Raw genomic sequence first — 20,221 nt, forward strand, 5'->3', positions numbered from 1 at the left:
CATATAGTAGACAATATTTGTTAGTCGGATCAGTTCATTATTGGTTTTTATATTTTCGTGGAATTAATTGACAGCAAAAAAATCAAATATTTTGGGCCTTTATTATTTAAGATGAGTGAAACAGAAATACAAACAAGTGAAATCCAGAGTGCTGGAGAATCCATTGGTGGTAGGCAAAACTGTCTAGTCTGGAAAAAACTCATATACACGTGAACCATATTGCATTTTCAAAATAATGTGAATGTCTCATGAAGTAACGTGACCAGAGAGTGCAGAGATTACCACGACAGTACTATACTGGGTGGTTGATCACCATGTTTTAACCGCCTATATAGTTTATCGTCCCATCATGTCTCTGTCAGCCGTTGTTCCTCTCTGTCTTTGCAGTTTGTCGTTGTGCAGCATATGTTGCTATCCTTTTTCCAGACTGTTTCCCTTGAACAATAAAATAAAATAATTATTTCGCTTTTTGAAACAATGCACCTGTAGTCTTGATCACAAGTGATTTAGTCTGCTTGGAGTTCTGTTAGTTGTCTCATGCTGCTTTAAAATCTTACATATCAGAGAAAAATGTAACTTATTTTCAGGTCTCTGACAGCTGAACAGTGTTGCTTATTACCTATGAATTTTTTACAGGAGGTTTCACACTGCCTGCCTCCTGTTATTATTTTAAGTATAGAACATAGGGTGATAAGTTAAAAATAACAAAGAATTAACTCAGTATCTCCTTCAGCCAGAACTAGATTGGTCAGTACAACCAAAACCAGACACGTTTCACACTACTCTACTGTCTTCTTCACATAGAAAGCACAATAGGTCTAGCAAAAGAGAGAGAGAGAGAGCGTAATTACTTTAATAGTCACAAAAGGTTTGGTCAGGTCAATTTTATTTCTTAAATGCTATAGTAATATAAAGTGCTTTTAACACGGGTCCATCACAAAGTACTTTACAGCAAACGACCATGTGTTCAAGGGAACAAAGAGGGGTGTAACAAAGATCGTATATTGTAAACTTTTTAACAAGTTGTGTCCACTTTGTCTGTCTGAAGACTTTTTAGCTTGTTGAAAAATGCTCACGAATGTCCAGTGTTTAAAAAACTCTATTTTCCTCTTCGAAATATTTTTTTCAGTGTGTGTAAAACATGTATTTATCAATAATTGTGAGGTAAATATTTGATTTTAATGAACTTCAGCTGCATGAAGGTGCGAAAAATGGTTGAGCTAGATATTTTCCCACATACTCTATGAAAATCGGAGTGGTAAGGAGAGAAACTGATTAATATTAGAAATACAGAGTGCAGCCTTGGTTATGGCTTTGCAGCTGCTCATATAAGAATGTGAAACAAACAAACATAAAACTCATTAAATCTGTGAGAAGGCTGTGGGTTTGCATTTTGACCCTGCCTTGTCATTTGCATTATCTTGGCATTTGATTAGCCACTGGAGATGGATAGATATTTTTATTGGGCTCTCCAATAAGGGGGCGGCTGGATGATATTTTCTTCGGAAAGCTGCCAGCTGCCGTCAATTCATCAGTGTTTAAGGCCAGAAGAGAGCAACGAGGAGAGTCTAAGCTGCTCATGTGTATTGTGATGCTCAGTGTTAACACAGCAAAGTTCATCAGGCACAAACGTCACTGCAGCCGTTTTTGCCTGAGCAAGTTTTTCCTGTTAGTGGATATTAATGTGTTTAAGAAGCAGCTGTTATTACAACAAATATAAAATTAGCACAAATAGATGATCTAGCAATACATGTTCAGAGTATTTCCGGGCTGTTCGTTTAGCTGAAATCATTGGATGTGTTACTTTTAACAGCACAAGCTCCGTCTGTAGTTCACATACATCCTGCTGTGAGATGCTGGCACACTGCTCTGCTTGAGATTCTCTGAATCTCGCACTGAAATGCTTTGTGCATATTTTCCCCACACTCAATGTAGTTATGTTCTTCACATATTCAAACATTTGAATTGTTTGATTAAAAAACCCTATTCTGTCAATTCATGCAAATGTATTACGCACATTTGAAAGCGATGAAGCACAAGTATAATTCTCAAAACATATTTTTCTCATTAACAATAAACATAGTAAGACAAAATAAAAGATTTAAAAAAAAGCCTTGGAACATAAATATCAAATAGAACAAATACAAATATATTATGAAAAAATATGTACAGAATCAGTTTTTATGCAGGAATGTGCACAATGTGTAAAATATTGACCGAGGGCTTAATCATTCAGTATTATCCCATCATGGATTACCAAATTAATGTTTCCTTGTCAAGTTAACCTGACCAAAGTACAGAACGAGGAAGACCATTTCCAGGTCACCCGTTAATTAGTCTTTTTCTTCAAGCACTGTCTAATGCAGGTTATTCAGGATCTGCACTCAGGGTTTCCAGTAACAAGTTCCATAATCACACAACACTGGAAAATCTTTATGTATGCATTTGAGTATATTTTACATTATATATATAGTATGGAAATTTAGTCTATTGCTTTTCCTGTCTGCCCCATCCATATACTGCCACAACTCAGGTCTTTCATGTCCCTGAGCTACCTTCTTGAAAATGGCAATGATGAGGCAGAGGTAACATGCATGTGTAAAACCTAAGTGGAGAAGCAGGTGCTATCACAGCAGCTGAAATCAAATTAGAATGAACTTCTGTATTAGTAATGCTGTTGATTGACAGAGCCAGAAACATTAGAAGTTAGGTAAGATAGACTTCACCTATTCTCGATATCATCCTTCTGTCTCATTGCCATGAACCTTTTTTCACTCAGTGTGTTTATATGGATTTAAATCATTTCTCAAATATCATGTAAATAAGTAGCCTGGATATTTCGGAAGGGGATTAGGGAAACCTGATTTCTCCTGGAGAATGACAATCATTTTGGCCACGTATATGGTAATCGGGTTTCTAAACAGCTTTTTACATGTACAGTTCAGTACTTGTGAGAAGAGTTATTATTTCATGTAGCAATTGTTCCATGTAATACCTCCATCCAAAGTCAGTCCTCTCATTGCGTTGCCACTCTGCTCCAGTTATATTCTGTAAATATTCACTGTACAAGCGGCTGTAGGTGCTGCTGATGCATGACATCCTTTAAGAAGGAAACCAGTGCATACTTAGATGTATGTATGCCACTTTTAAATGCCATTTTTAAGCTTTTGGTGAATAAAGATTACAAAAACAGTTGTGCAGAACATCTGTGTACCCCACTTACGTCACATAAATGATAGTCATGTCAGAATCCTCATTCAAACAACTACCAGCCAGTTCAGATCCATATGGCATCATGTTCTGGCTGGAGATGCTTTCTGAAGTCATTGGCCCAGTTATTATCTGTCTATAGATCAGCATCTGTGTTGACACCCTGGCTTCAAGGACTGACTACAGGGACACATATGACCAAATCTCTACTATTAAATTTAAACATTAAATTGAACGTAGGATCATGAACAACATAAACTATTGGTATATAATCATCATACCAAAAGATCCAACAAACAGATGTCCTTAAAACCTCCAAAAAAAGATTTAAAATACTTCCATCTGTTGATGATTTTCAACATATTTGTCACTATTTTGTCCCACTAGTTTATTTTCAAGCATTAGTCCTGGTTTTCCAGCTTTTGCAGTAAGCATTCAATGTTCATAAGTACTGACTTAATTGTCTTCAGGCTCAGGTTACAGATATGCACATTATTAAAACGGGTGGCATTCGCCTTTAAGTAGCTGAATCAAGGACTCTTTCAAACAAGAGTTCCACAAGTTGAGATGCTGGTGGGCATGTGTTGGCACCAGACTACCCTTGATCTAATACCATTGATCTGAAACAGACACAGATTCAAATGACACATTGTCATTATACTTGGAAATGTTTTAGAAATCTGACTTTGTGGAAAAGTAATGATCTCATTCTGTGAGAGCAATGTGTTTATGACCTGCCTTAGGCTTCTTATTCAGACACTCGAATAAGTGAGAGAACTGAATAACTAAGCCAGTTGTCAAAGGGGCTGAATAAGGTATTAAGCAGGAGATGAAGTGAAAAACATGATTTTATGAGCACGACATGAATGATCTTCCTCAGATGAATTCACCACTGAGGAGCTTGAAGGTCAAAACCTTCTCTTCACAGGCACAGCCCTAAAGTGAATTGTTTTTCTCTCAAATTTACCCAAGCGCTTCGTTGTTTGGGAAAACCTGAACAGTCACTATTCTGAGATCTCTTTAACAGAGTCTGTCACCAGCAGGCAGAGCACCATCCATCTCTGACAGTCTGCTGCTAAACTGGCATAAATATCTGCCCTTCACAATGTTCCAATTATTTCTGCAATGTCAAAGGATCTGCGAGGCTCAGAACTAACGTTTGTTTCTTTAGTCTCTCCACTTAATGTCTCACCATTATGCTGCAGAGTACTGTATATTGGATATACTGGCTCAAGCAGATGCCCCTTTGCCCTCCTTGCCCTTTTGGACCAAATAGAGAAATAATAATTATAGAATTATTCTTAGAATTATTATTGTGACGGGAAGTCTGCCAAACTCCATTTAAGCAAAAGATGGTATCGTCTTTACTGGCATTTATGTCTTTTAGTGACTAATTTGAGGACACTTTTCCATCTATATCTTCTTCTTTTTGCACGAATGATATCAATATAAGTTATTTTGTTCTTATGATGTACGTGGATGTAGTGAGCAGTTAAGGTTAGTTTGTAGGCAGCTAAGACTAAGGTTTCACGGTATGCCAATTTCATATTTAATTGGTTCTCATTAGAAAGGTAATTAGCATAGAATACACAACATGGCAGCAGGACCAGTGTTGCATTTGTGGTCACTGTGCTGTTACAGTTGCCGTTGAACCCTTACAAATAATAAGCCTTTACTAAGATTTTGGGTCATTTTTAGTACTTATATTGCTAATTAATGGAATCTCTGTATTTATAGTTACTTAAAGATGTTATAGGGTTAATAGTTGACTGGTTAGTGTAACTTTAGAAATTTAAACTTTTAGGAAAGTTAAAGTACTTTATTATTAGATGGATACAAATAGCTTGCAGTAATGGTGCCCTCTAAAAAGAGACAATAAAAGCACAGCCATGATAACTGGTAAAAAGTTATGGCTGATATATTTAGCTACCTGTTAACGTGATCTTCAGGTTGAGGAGTAAGGACAGTAATGGCCATGACAATGTGTGTGTACATCCCAGCTTTGTATCCTACTCTGGTCTCTACTCACGACTCCTATATGAAGTCTTGACTCCATATTCTGTTTTCTTTACTCAGCGCATCATGACTCACTGTAAAGGCCTGTTAAGTAATGTATGACCTTCACACACCTCAGCAGGAACAGAAAGTCTTTAAAATCGAGTAGGCTGGAGGGTGAGCTTTAAATGTTACACTGCAAACCATCTCCACTCAGTCATGAGTCAGTAACTAAGTCTTAAAAGTCCCATATTGTACAAAGTCTAGCAAAGGGGTCCCTAACTGCAGGCCTGGGGGACAATTTCCAGCCCTCCCTCCGGCCTAGAACATAATATCAAAACTGTAATATAATTCGGTATGCAACGTTATATTATTTTTTCTAGTTGTTTTGGATCCATTTAAACTATCCCTTCTCATACAATTAAAATAAAAACACAAATCTATTTTTAAAATGGTATTTTGTTTGGTGTGTTTAAGGGCAAAGGTAAAAGGTGCCAGTGAATGTGTGCAAATGGTTGCGAGGAGAGCAGGTATGACATCCTCCTATGGTATGAGAATACTAGCAGTGGCCCCAAGACAATCTGAGTTTGGTCTAGGTTCTATATACATATTGTGAAAGTATCAAAACGCTCAATCCACGGAGAAATATAATGGAGTAAATATGGGACCCACAATCCCGCTTCAAATCAGCAGATTGGTTGAGGTTATTTCAACTGTACAACTTGTACCAATACAAAGCAAGTTGTTTTGAGAAATTGAAAGTGTCATGCCTAAATCTAGACCAGATAGTTTTTTTCTTGTGTAAAGACACTTCCTAAAACAATAGTGGTGTGGGATTATTTGATCGTAATTGGCTTTTGGATTGTTTTTTCTCGTCTTGTCTTTAACATAAAATGACTTGTTAAGACAAATATATTTGGAAATGTAGAAGTCTCCAAACTTGGCAAATAATTATGGGATCACTGTTGATGAGTAATCCTCTCACCTCCCTCAATGACAAATCATGATACATCCAAAATACCATCCATGTTTGCATCAGCGGTGTCCCTCCCCATCACAGAGGGCTTTCACACACTGTTGAACACGCTGTCAGCAACAAGGAGCTCTAACTGGGCAGTGACGCTATCCACAGAGTCAGCAGCCTACTGCCTGTCGGCTGAGTTTCATGCTAAAGGCTTTCTGAAATGAATATTGTAAATCCAGTGGAAAGTTTCAACGCCTTTAAGCCATTACAACATGACAGCTTAGGAATATTTCTGATGATGCATTCTGTACAAGAGTGATGTAATAATACTATTAATGATAAGTAGACTGATCTTTTTAAATAAAAACAAAGAGCAGAGAGGACAAGGCAAGGGCACAAAAACAACCTATAAAGAATGTATAATGTATGTAAAACTCAACTGACTAAAAGGTTGTGTAGTTTTAGTCACCCTAAATCCCTTTACAGATCATTATAAATCTGATATAGATTTGAAAGCCATAATTAATTTAATGAAATAGTAAAAAATCTAACCTCTGCCGTCACTAAGGTCAGGGCTATTCAACTGGTGGCCTGCGGGCCACATCAGGCCCACCGAAGCTTCCCCCCCAGTCCACAGAATGGCCTCTAATGAAAATATGTATGTATTTACAATTTTACAAACTGGTTATCAGTGGCGAAAAACGTTTGACATCAGACCACTTGGAAATATTGCAGAAAGTAATGGAAGAGCAGCCACTGTGAGCTGTTAGATGAAGAGCTGCAGGCGACACGCTGCTTACCTCCAGCTGCTCAGCCAGGTATCCAAAGTTACTGTCACTGTCACAGACTCATGCTGTGTGCAGTATGAAATCAGATCGTGGTTGCTCACAGAATGATGGAAAAAAGCCAATTAATGCCTGACTTCTTTAATAAAACAACAATAATTTGTCTAGCTGCTCCGAGAATATTTTGACATTATGTGACCACATTTAACGAGAGGTGTCACATGCACAATAACGGTGCAACTGCATAGAAGCGTCAAAACCAGCTAAAAGTGATTAACCCTTGTGTGGTGTTCGGGTCTGTGGGACCCGTTTTCATTTTTTATTAAAAGAAAAATGATACAATTAATTAATTTTTCAAACTGAGACTCACTGACTTTGGCTCATTTTCTGTGAAGAACATATATCAGAATACATATTTAATGACCACACACCATACACCCCCCCCTACACATTTCTATTACATATAAGATGTCCGGGTCCACTGGACCCGGGGCTAATAGAAGTGTGGAAATTGATGTTCTGTTTACCGCACCCACACCCACACCCACACCCACACCCACACCCACACCCACACACACACCCACACACACACACACACACACACACACACACCCACACACACACACACACACACACACACACACACACACACACACACACACACACACACACACACACACACACACACACACACACAGCAGGCCTAGACAGGAGGAGGACAGAGGGTCAAATGTGCGAGAAAATGAGAGCAGACAGTGTTGACAAACAATGTTGCAATGTGACCTAACAAAGGTAAGGGCAAATATTAACCTATATATTGTTTTACTGCTTGTAATTGGGATAAGTAAACATCTGTTCAGTATTTTAACATAAAAGTTTTGATTGTGAGGTATTAAAAGCCAAAATGCAACGGGTCCATCAGACCCACAAACGCTGGCTGAGTAACAACAATATGAACAATAACAAGGGTTAATATTTCCTGCCTATCAAGAATGCCTTCTGCAGTTAGTCAAGAATTAAATATTTTAACCATCACTCCACTGTGAGCTGCCGCCGTTGTGAGCGTCTGAGAGAATTCTCAGCATCTTAAGGCAAAAGGAAAATTTATTTATATAGCACATTTCATACCCAAGGCAACCCAAAGTGCTTTACAAAGTTGACGAACAAAAGCACAACCAAAACAAGAAACAAATGACAAAAACAATAAAAGCGAGCAAAGGCACATGGGATAAAAACTATTTATTATACAATAAAATCAGGGGAAAAACAATACATTTAAAAGACATTTATCTCTCCATGTCTCCCATTTTTGTTTATGATAAACACACAATTTATTTTTTCAAGCTTTTGCCAGTAACTTGTATTTTTTCCAAACTTTCATGGATTTCTCTCCAAGGATTAAGTGTTTTGAATACTCTTCCTCTTAAAGAGATGATACAGCCTTCAGTCCTCCACAGGGTTCCAGCTCTAGTACTAGTACAGTCAGTCCTGTTATTTTGAAATATCCCTTACTCCACCTGACTGTAAATAGTTCTGCCGGGAACTTGCTGTTGAAGTTGGCCCTCAATCATTTAGCGCCCTTGAATATATGCAACACAGAATTGCTAAAGGCAACAAAAAAAGCTGTAAAAAAATCTGGCTGAAGAAAGGATGGGCAAAATATAAAAGCTGAAAGACTTCTTGCTCAGTCAGAAAAGGTACTTGATCACTAGGTAAGTCATGACTGTGTGTAGTACCTAGTGAGAAGCACAAAGCGGTGAAACTGATATTTTTCATCAGTGTTCACTTTAACACTACAAAGGCCAAGCCACCATCAGTTGGTGGCTGCTTTGAATTAGACATGAAATATCTCAGTGTTTAAAATGACCCATTGTGACTTTTCCCCGACATCATTGCTCATTTAGCAAATCAAGCAAGAAGAGATACCCTGTAATTCTACTTACCTACTGAGACTTATAATTTCATGACCTTCTCTTTGACCCCTTAAACTCATTCTGCTTTAGAGGTGAGAGAAAGAAAGATATCACAATGCCTTACGATTCTTAACCCTCAGCACTGGATGTTAAGTTTTCTACTATCCCTTTGTAAAATATTTATTCAGCCACATTTAAGGGATAAAGCTAGCGATGCTCTATATGTTTCTTATTATCTACAAATCCTGTGAAAAGACCAAAAACAAATAAGTATTGACTGTGTAGTCTGATATTTCCCATTCCTCTGTGACATTGATCTCCATTCAAAAATCATTAACAACATAATGATGAGTTGCAACGTTGCACTGGGTAACATGTCCCTTCATTAGAGTGGACATGGGAACTTTTTGAGTCCATCACACACACATCATCATGTATTTATTTTTCAGTAACGTTAAGTATTCATGACTAAATGACCAACAAGTCAAGTTAAAGTTCGGAAGACTCAAAAACTCCATGAAGATAAACTCTATTAACGTACAAACTATACATGTTGTCGAATCAACTCGCTCACCCTTTGTTGTTGCTGTGCTTAGTTGGGAGAAGGCCGTGGGAAGGAGACGAACTGTTTCAAAAAGATTAGTTTGTTACTAAAACACGTCTTGTTGGTGCGTCAGATATACGCCAAATTAAACACCAACTCATAACACATTGAATCGACTGTCTGTCTATTGCATGTGTGTCTGTTGGTCCACGGCTATTCCTGACTAAGCCCTCATCTGTGCAAGCATTACCTAAGGGGAAATTGCTAAGGTTGTTTTGGTGCAGTCCATTTTAAGTTAATTTGAGATTTATAGAACGGGCTTCTTAGAACCTGCATAATTAATTGAACGTAAGCACTATGTTGGAAATTATCTTAAGACTAAGTTCAAGTATAAATCTAAAAACATTTTTTTTTACATGAGGCCCTAGATTTACAGGCTCTGGCTAAGACCAAAAACAGGGGGTGCTGAGACATCTTAATCCAAGCCAGGGTTTACAGTAAGTGAGCGTTTGGCAGGTGCATCAAAAATCATTTTGGCATAGCTGCAGTGATGGATATGTGGTGTACTTGCCCTGCATGTTAATAATCACCATCTATTAATTACTGTTATTAATAATTATCAATGCACTGAGAGGGATATTTGTTTAGTATCAATGCAGATGAAGAAAAAAAGCAAGAAGAGGGAAATCATTTTACTCTTTCGCATTCCTGTTCTGCTTCCTCATTGTAACTGCCTACAGCAGGGGGTGGGCACTCAGCTTTTCACACTTGCAGTTTGTCATTAAGACAGTATTTGTTTATTGCCTATAATTAAAGCAGACCTTACTACAGGGGTCGATACTTCCAAGAAACTTGTGGGATAAACTCTGGAAAGAGCAGCAAAACCCTGCACACCCAAGTCAGTCATCCTGAGTTAAATTTTGCATTTCCATCTACTGTGACCCAATTACTCTACCTATATTATGCATTCACTGTCATCTGCCATGCCTCTATAGTGAACACCACAGGCTGTTTGGCCCACTGTCGCAGTAGCGTGGTCTTGTAAACAAATTGAATTTATGTAACCTTGCTGACGGGTAGGAACAGCAGAGTCCAGGCTGGCTGGCGAGCGTGGAGCTCCCAATGTTTGGGGCCCAGTGGAAACACAGTTATTACGACCAGAAAGAGTGAACTCACCGCCTACAGTGGCAGCCAGCTTGTTTTGTTATATGGATGATGAAGTTGATGTATGGGCCCCTTGTATGCGCAGAACAGCCACAGTCTTTCTGCCAAATGATGAATAGCATCAATACTGTGGGCTATTGGAAAAGACCAGGGCACACAAGATCTCATCTCAACTCCTCTTTTCCATTTTCTCCATTTTCCATTTTTGGCACATCTCAAATAAATTGTATTGTTTTCCTCTTTGTTTTGTCCTTCTTTCCTTGTCCCTCTCTATCTATAGACCCTACTCCTTTTGTGTAACTTTTAATGAGCTAAAAGGTATGCAAGAGTGCACAGGAAACACTTGACAAAGCACTTTTGAAAGATTAAGGCTGACTAACGGCACAGTGGTGTCTCATTGGCTTTGTCTCCCCCCTTTTCTTTCTCTGCATCTGTCCACCCGAGCAAGAGGCTGCGGGAATGAGCATTGCAATAGAGGCAAGATTAGAATCGGATGTGAATTGGGCTGGAGATTGGTTTGTAGACTGAAAATGCCTGAAAATGGAAGATGGGGTGGAAGCAGAGGGAAGACCGGGGGACAGATGAACAATGAGAGAGAAGGTCACAAATGAAAAGCCAGCGTGAGAGGATAGTAGTGCTGCTGGTGGGCTGGAGGATAAGAATGATTGAGTAGCAGAATTTTCTCTGATATTTGCATGGAAAATAACTTTAGAATGGCTCTAGATTTCCTCCTTACCACTTCCTTCTTTATTCATGTAATTTTATGTAATGGTATCTTTACCCTCAGAGTGCCCATTGGCTGCTTTGAAAGCAAACAGCTGGTTTGTGTTTAAGGTTGGCCATTAAAGCACTCAGGGTGTTTTGTGGCTTTCATTCCACATTTCATGTCATTAGTCACCACTAAGTGAATTTAATGAGAAATTACCTGTTATAGGAGCCAAAACTGGTTTTGCCACTGAAGAAGGAGCACAGTAATCCCTCCTAATGACTTATCATCTGAGCCTGAAACCTGTGGACTACTCATGAGTATCTAAGGCAGCTTATCCATAAAACTCACATTGATGGATGATGATCTGATGGATTGGTTGGTTATTTCACATTTTACACCAAGTGTACTTGAGTTGCAGCATCCAAAAATCATAAATGGTTTTACAGTACTTGTAGTTTGTTGACTGCACTCCATTTTCCAGTGTTTGGTATCAAATTATTTCCAAGCAGAGGGCTCTATCGATTATTTGTTGCACTAGGTGTCAGAGAGACAGTTTCCATAAAACTTTCATGTGGTCTGCTTTCCCGGTTGCCTCAATAGGAGTTAGTGTTTGGGTGTTAACAAATACAAAGGGACCCTATTGATTCTTACATTGATTTCCAACCGTCCTTTCCTCTTTTTCTCCCTCACAGTGGCAAACATTTTGTGGAGAGAAGAAGGTACGTCTAGACTGCTTCTGTCTTCACTACAGCATTCATTAAACTGAGTTAATTGAATTTTTGTAATAGGGTTACTGAACTGTGATGAGAGGGATTAAATGATTTGATGCTTTGAAAGTAGATAGCAATGTTGTAGGCTTATTTCCGTGGCAAATGTTCACACTGTGCAGTCTCATAAGCTATTTTAAGTATGTATTGTAACAGTGCCGTTTTTGCTTTCTCTCCAGGTCTCGGCATTGGAAACATGTTCTACGTGTTCTATGATGACGGTATTAAAGTAATTCAGCCTGTGGCATGTGAGATACAACGGCACATTAAACCCAGTGAGAAACTGCTAGCTCTGCAGGTGAGTGGTCGGACAAAAGAAACATTCAGTTTTTTTGTAACGGTGACTCATTTTTATAGTGATTCATTCTGAGTTGGACTGGAACACCTGAGCCATCTGTTTAACAGATCATCCATTAAAATGCACTACAGAGTTGCAAAGTACTGAGAACCACTGACAATTATTTTCCCAAAATATAATTTCCTATTAAACAATTTCAATATTATCCTCAATGTTACTCAGTATAGAAAAGACAACAGTCACCTGGATATTTTAACAACAATATAGGTTTATGTTTTGGTCATCAATCTTAATTACCTCAACATCAATTTTCAAAGTCATGGTCTTATCAGTTCGTATGGTTTAGTTTGGTACAATACCCATAGTCCTCAGCTGTTATTGCTATGGAATCCACTTACAGACTGCACAAACTGCTTAATGTGTGATCAAAATACAAATGAGAAGCTTCAGCTCCTGCTCACTATTAGTGGTGTGTGCAACTGATTCAAGCTCTGTGATTGGATGTTTGTCTTAACCAAAATGCTATTGCTAACCCAATTGTTGTCGGTTTTAGTAACCACCCCACAGATAATTATCACCCGACTCTACAGTATCTCTCAGCTATGAGGTGTTTTGGTGTCTTTCAGCTCAGTGTTTTGGTTTTATGGCCCACAATGCAGCCACCCATCAACCTCGTGTCCTGCCACTGCAGACAGCAGAAAGAACCAAAAAAAGCCAAATATTGTATTCTCCGGTGTAGTTGAAGAGTAACAGAGCTAAAAGGAGAGTGAATATTGGAATTATATTTGTCAGGTGGCCAGAAACACAACCTAAAATGAGGATTGATTACTCGCTTTTATAATTCTACTTTATTATTTGGTTGTTTGACAAGATTTTCTAATCTAATAAAATAGAAATTTAAAGGGAGCAGTGTTTCAAATCCTTGGCAGGCATACATTAAATCCTTTATCATTCTCCACCACGAAGCAAGAAATACTTCTACATTTATGATGTAAATGTTTTTACGGTAAACTCTGGTGTATAAATAGGGAAGTGTGTGCATTTTTGAATGGCAAAATGCAGTTATATGTGACTTGTGATTTATTATATGCTGGCCTTGACAAGCAACACTTGAAGCATTCTGTTGCCTGACCTGAAATCCATCATTAGCAGTCAATATAGTTTATATCGGGATTTATCTGAGATTCTTATTCAAAGGCAGCCAAGCAGATAAAGGTACAGTGTGATGCTCAAGAAAAGGACACAGCCTCCAACCACCATCAACATATGATTGATATGTTTTACTTAGAGCTGTATGATAAATAGTGAGGTGTCAACAGTAGCGATGTCGTGCTGCTTTCTCTTTCTATTCTGTCAAATTAATGGAAAAGGAGTAGAAAAGTCCATTAGGGTGAATAAATGCTTAACAAGACATAAAATAGGCACACTGTAACAAATGGATAAACAACATATGGTCACTTTTAAATGAAAAATATACCTCCATATTTTGATTTTAAGTTAAATTAAATGTTATTTTACAGATTGGACAAAATTGCTGAACAATGCTCTTTTTCTTATCAGCAACAGAGAATATGGAACATGAATTATAGTAACAGACCATCATCAAAAAGAGGGCACTAAAATGTATAATGTATGAAAACTTAAAATGTTTAGCAGCTTTAAGCAAAGGAGGGCTGCACTTAAAATAAAAACAATTCATGTATATGTTATTTTGTTATATTTGTTTTAGTCACAATAGAGAAAAGTATATAGACATAATATAGACATGAAATCACATTATAAAGTTATGGTAAACGCGCTAGCAAATCAGTTGCCTCTTTACACATACAGCAGACACAGAGCAACATTAGCATTCATTTGGAGTTAAGTTTATGTCTGCCTTATGATTGTAAGTCCAACATTCACTGTCCTTTTAGCTCCGTTTTTGGTCTTCACTATCTCCTGAGAGAAAAAATACAGAGATAAACAGCTGTCTGTTAAAACAAGTTGTGGGCCATAAAACCAAAATTACGATCTGAAAGACGCTAAAATGATGTGTAGAGTTTAGGTTTTCATATTACACATAGTTAATTTTTCTATTGTTGATGTAAAAGTATTGATTAGTGCAGCTCTAAAATGGTTATCGATAGTCTCACATCTTCTGGCTGCTATCATGTCTCAGAAAACGTTGCCCAGTTGACATAGAGGCCACCTTACAGTGTGGAGCCAGTCTGTTAAATTTAGTTCATTGACAGACCACATCCAGTCAGAGCGGGATTCACCTCCCAGTGGACTCTTTACACCCAGCCTCCCCCTCTGACTCACTGTTTATCATTGAAGCTTTCAAGCAGCAAAAAATTCAAAGCACATTGTTGATAGATACCTGTTAGATTTACATGTGTTCCCGAGTGGACGCTTTCCCCTGAGCTGCCTTTCATCCAGGAGCCCGGCGCTTATTGGATGGCTGTTATACATAAAGCGATGCCATGAATGCACAACAATCAGCCAAGCATTCCTCTGAGAGGTATGTTTGTATTAGGATATCAATCCAGCGCTGTCAAGGGGGATTGCTGTGTGAACACATGAGGCCGCTCCCAGCATGGTGTTCACGTTTTCTCCATCACAAAAGGAGCACTGATTGATTTGTTTATGGTAATCGCACAGGCTATCCATTATCCTTAACTACCATATAGAGTCTTTTACTGTGATACACACAGTAGTTGGGAAAACACTGTGATGTCCAATGATAGTAAAGTCGGTATAGGAAGTATTTTTATTTTGCCTCCATCTGCAGCCGAGAAAAATCTGAAGGGAGCATCCACATTTTTCTCGCTTTTGTCAAGTAGTGCTGTGTTGTAGTTAAACATAGAGAGGGTATTATGGGTATATTTTGGCATTGTACCATGCATATAGGGATCTTTATCCGAAAAAACAGATAAAGCTAGATTAACACAAACAATAATTTGAATTTTCTAAGTATCATTTGTTGAGCATTCACTGCATGTTTTCTTGTTGTACGTACCAAAGGGACTCGGGTACATAATCAACAGCTCATTTGCACTCCCTCCATTTTTCACTTCATGTTCTATAACCAGAAGCATTTTCTGAGCTCTCAGTTTTTCCAAGAAGAGCTTGTTTAATGTAAACTGCGATGATCAACATATTGGTACAGCAAGAAATACAGCTTTGGATTGCAAGGGGAAAATCTGTTTAAACTAATCTGTGCACAAAACTGTGAGCCTCATGTGTTTGTGATGTACTTTGCTTCATGTCTGGTGAATCAGTATCAGTACTTGGGTGTAAAAGGTTAAATTCCAATTGAGTTATCTACCATTTGAAAAATAGCTGTAAGTGTACAGCAGGTTGGATTGAAACCTTGGAGAAGCCTCTTGAGAGAATAGAAGTGTGTGTGCTGCTACTTTCCTGCAAAGTTCCTCTTTTTGACACTTTGGATGTTGCCGCTTCACTGTTTTCGGCAGTTTTCCTCCCCACAGATGGCTAACGTTGTGTCACAAATATATTAGTACTACAAATCATCCAGTGGCTTAACTGGGGAATATCAGGACCCTCATATTTCCCAACATAGCTCTTTAAACGTCATCATCCACATCCACATTCACAAGTGAAAAGAGTAGAAGTCTTTTAAAACATATTTTGCAGTACAATTTGATTTACAGTTTCCATTGAAGAGATACAGTACAGTATTGTATTGTTTCTGGCATGGTTCCAGTGCTGCAATGTCCCATCCAATAATGATTCTAGTGAATCCATGAAAAATACATACCGTTATATATCTAGAGAGTGTAGTCATTTACATAAAAAAGGAAAAAAAACATATCTGCAGTCTTAAGAAGCTGTCAGTTACTACATAAATCACATACATGCTATGCACCCACACACATACAGACATATGCAACACACATAAACACAGGGAGGATTACAGTCGCCTCCATTCACACCCTCGGCTGGGCATCAGATGTTTGATTTCTCACCTCTTAAAGGTGCAATAAGTAAGATATTTACAGCCCTGCAGCACAGAATGACCCCAGTGTGGGTCTGAAGGGGTTTCACAGGGTTCAATACCAATGACTCAACAATTACAATTACTTCAGCAAGTGCAAAGATTTCTGGGTTTCAAAAACTGAATTTCCCACCCTATTTTAGATGGGAAGCACTGACAGATGGTGCTACAACTGGACACTGAAAGACATTACAGCTACAGAGAATTGAAAAGCTTGTTATGAAGTACAAAATGTCAGAGTGCTGTCATTGATTTAGCATTCTCCATAATGAAACAACCTTTTTACTAGATTTTATTGTTGCATGTCTGCCCAAATTAACCTGCTTTTCTACAGATAAAATACCGGCAACAGGATAAGTAGGGGGCTGAACTAGAGATGAGATAAATTCTGTCAGTGATGCTGCAGCTCTCTCTCATCCTTAATAGAGTTCAATGAAGTTCATACATTACCTAATGCCCCTCTAACTGAGAGAAGTTGGCCTGTGGGAAGGCACCTGTCATGGACTGCTGCTGCGGTTGTAAATATGGAAGAAAGAGTTCATCCCACCATGCTGGAGCCCTTCATTCATCCTTGCTGGCCAGCAGCTCCCTAAATCGTCCCACACACTCTGGAACAGACGACTGGGCAGAGCCTGGAGGCTTGGAGGGCTAGGGAGGGGGCGAAGGGGGGGAGAGCTCCAGAGACAGAGGGCCAGCTAAGGTCTCCGCTGGCCAGAAAGGCGATCGCTGCCAGGACTGAAAGCTGAACAGCCAAGGATCGTCTGCAGGCTTTGTTCTGGGGATTATGTGTGGACAAATAGGAGCTATTACAGAGATTTTTCAGGACCTTGAAAAGCTCATTTATCTAAATTGTCAAGATAACACAACTCACATCAGCATAGGTGATAAGACTGCGAGTAGTAAACAACACAGAATAACGACTGGATGAAGATAATTGTTTTTTAATGAGACGTATTTCCCTGTGATATGAAAAACAATTAACAATGAATGTGTGTGTGCTTTTCTGTTTTCCAGGAGGAGGTGTGCCCCACCTCACCAGGAGAAGAGGTTCAGAGGTGTGTGTGGTCATCGGCGGTCAACATCAAGGACAAGTTTATTTATGTGACACAGCCAACCTTGGACCGAGTGCTCATAGTTGACATCCAGTCTCAGAAGGCTGTCCAGGTAGTTCTCAGGCTAAATTGGAAAACCAGGTTCATGTCAATTTTGCCAACAACACCACAATAATGTATGCTGTGAGAGGGTTTACACAGAGCAGGGGGAAAAAAAGAAATAATCTTTCCTGTTAGTGCCTTTGTAAAAGTAAAGGTTATTTTCTCGCAGAACTCAAAATCTGCCAAACAACCACAAGGTTGCAAGAGGTGAGTCTTTGACTCATACAGTTACCAGAAAACCACATTGATTTAACACAACATTTTTCACAAGGACCTTCGATAAATCATTACGTCATATAAGTATTTTCTATGATTGATTTTGTTGAATGAAGGACACATTTTTCGATTCAGTTTGATACAATACATTGTCCTTCATGCAGAAACTCAATTACGTGGGAGCATTGGACTACATGCTCCAACTTTTACCTTAACAGCATGTTAACTTTACCAAGACTTTTTGGAAACAGCTTGTGCAGTAGATATGCCTGAACTTACTGTTACATTCTACTTGAGTAATAATTGAATAGGATACTCATACACAAAAATGAGTGCTGTGGTGGGATTCAGACATAGGCAGGAGACCTCATGCAAGACATGTTTGACTGCGGGTTGACAATGATGTAAAATGATATTCATTCAGTAGATGTTATAATGTTGTAACATCTACTGAATCTACTGAATAACTGTCCTAAGCACCACCTCTTTTTCTTAACGCACCAATTTCATCAACCCTACACTAACTTGGGCTTCCTTGGTCATCTTTCTGCTCTAATACTTTGCCTGCCGAGTGCTTACATTTGCACTACAGTATATGCCACAAATAACACAGACTCTTTTACAGCGATCGGTGCCTCGCACATCTGCAACAGCGACACTCAGTATCCTGTTTGTATATTACAAAATAATTTTCCTAATTGCGTTGTGGTGATAATGTAATACCTGCCTGGATTATAATACAATGCATTTTGAAATACTACATTTATGTAACATGGTGCTGTCACAGGGAGTATGTTGGGATGGATGAGAGCGTACAACGTGCAGGACTGTCAAACCACAATCCAGGGTTCGCATCCAGACTCCTGCAACAAAAGCACTTCGGTTAAAGTTATGCAAAGATTATGAAGTAGGTCAAATGTTAATCTTATGTCTGCTGACCATTGAACAACACTGTAGTCACTACGAGTGGATAGTTATGCAAGATTGGGAGATTTTCCCATAAAATAAATGAAATACTTTCAGTATTAATATTTTTCAACTTGCCAGATAAGTGAATTCATAAAATTCCATTATTATGTTAATAGAAAACATAATTCGTCAGCATTACGTTTCCATCAAAACTTATTTTTGGTTGAAAATTATTTGTATATAAAAGTAATTTTGAGGAGACAGGGTCGGATTGTGTGGACTGCTGCTTTTATTGCAGCTTAAATCAAATCAAGTTAAATGTCAAGAGTGTAATAAGCTGCGAGGAAGACCTCAATCAGCTCCAAACCACTAAGGACCTACATCTGTTCAAAGTTAACATCAAAAGTCACATTTCTGTTTAAGCAACAAGCATTAGCTAACATTTACTAAAGTTAATGACTTTCCTCCAGTTAGTTAGTAAATGGTAAAGTGCAGCAAGTGGCTAAATAGTAAAGACTTGAATGTGATATAGCAACAGTAACTAAGGGGGGTTAGAATGAGTCACTTAGTTGCTTGGTAACTGGTGTATAATATGACTAGGTAATACAGACATGCAGGCATTCCATAGCATGTCTGACAGCCAATCAAGGTCTGATTTAAAGCCAGTATGTGTAGTATTATGTACAAAGAGAAATATCAAGAGCAAAAAATAACAAGTTTAAAAAAAAATGTTTTTTCTTGGAAATAGCAATGAAGAAAAGATTCAGCAGGATTGTCATTTTTACCCTGACAAATGACAAATATCATAGGCTGATTAAATCAGTTACTAATTAACTTCTGTAAAGGCAAAAATGAAACTACCTAAAGTGCTTTCTAGCTGCTGCCTGTCTGCAAGTACCCAGGATTGTTAGTGAGGAAGAACACCTCTCTTTGACCGTGAGTTGACTGTGTGTTTTAGGAAACAGGACCAACACAGTGTTGACACCACTCAAATAAAAAAAAATACTGATTGGGTGACAATTTGAGGAAAACATCCCAGTGAAATTTTTATGAATATTATGTTAATGTTTTAAGTTGATCAACTCCTACGAGTTCTGAATCAGTGCCTCCATTATTTAGATCAGGTAGCTTGCAAAACATAAGGTGTCAATGCAAGCAGTCTACAGCTGTGTCAGATATATGTAGTCCACATTTCATATATTTTGCTGCTCATCTCAATTTCAGGTCGTAGCTTTAGGTCGTAAAAAATTTGTCAGGCTGCCACTCAGATCTGTTTTGTGACTTCTCAGCCAAAATAAGATGATAACACATTTCAATGTATAATACAGTGTTTAATGTATAATTAGGTATAATTTAAGTTAATTTCAAACATTACTAAACCTTATTAGATTTGAAAAATTTTGAATTCAATAAAATGCTAACAAACCCAGGCCTAGTTTGAAAAAAGGTTTTGTATTTTCCTACGTTTCTCTCCTGTCCAGAGGCTTGTTTGTCAGTGCATCACCCCTGCTCTGGTCCACTTGCACTGATGATCTGAAGAGCTGCTCTTTCAGCTTTAAGATCTGTTCTCTCACCTTCGGTTCAACTGCTAAC

At 38.4% G+C, this 20,221-nt stretch overlaps 1 protein-coding gene across 2 annotated transcripts in view; it reads left to right on the forward strand.

Annotated features, from left to right (window-relative positions):
• Positions 1-20,221, forward strand: part of fstl5 (follistatin-like 5) — a 166,951-nt gene that overhangs the window by 133,084 nt on the left and 13,646 nt on the right. For both annotated transcript variants that reach the window (XM_051419118.1, XM_051419119.1), the window contains 3 exons: positions 11,977-12,003; positions 12,231-12,349; positions 17,364-17,513. In XM_051419118.1, the coding sequence (XP_051275078.1) occupies positions 11,977-12,003; positions 12,231-12,349; positions 17,364-17,513 (296 nt within the window). The remainder of the gene's footprint in view (positions 1-11,976; positions 12,004-12,230; positions 12,350-17,363; positions 17,514-20,221) is intronic.

The sequence above is a fragment of the Dicentrarchus labrax genome, unplaced genomic scaffold, assembly GCF_905237075.1.
Source record: "Dicentrarchus labrax unplaced genomic scaffold, dlabrax2021, whole genome shotgun sequence".
NCBI lineage: Eukaryota > Metazoa > Chordata > Actinopteri > Moronidae > Dicentrarchus > Dicentrarchus labrax.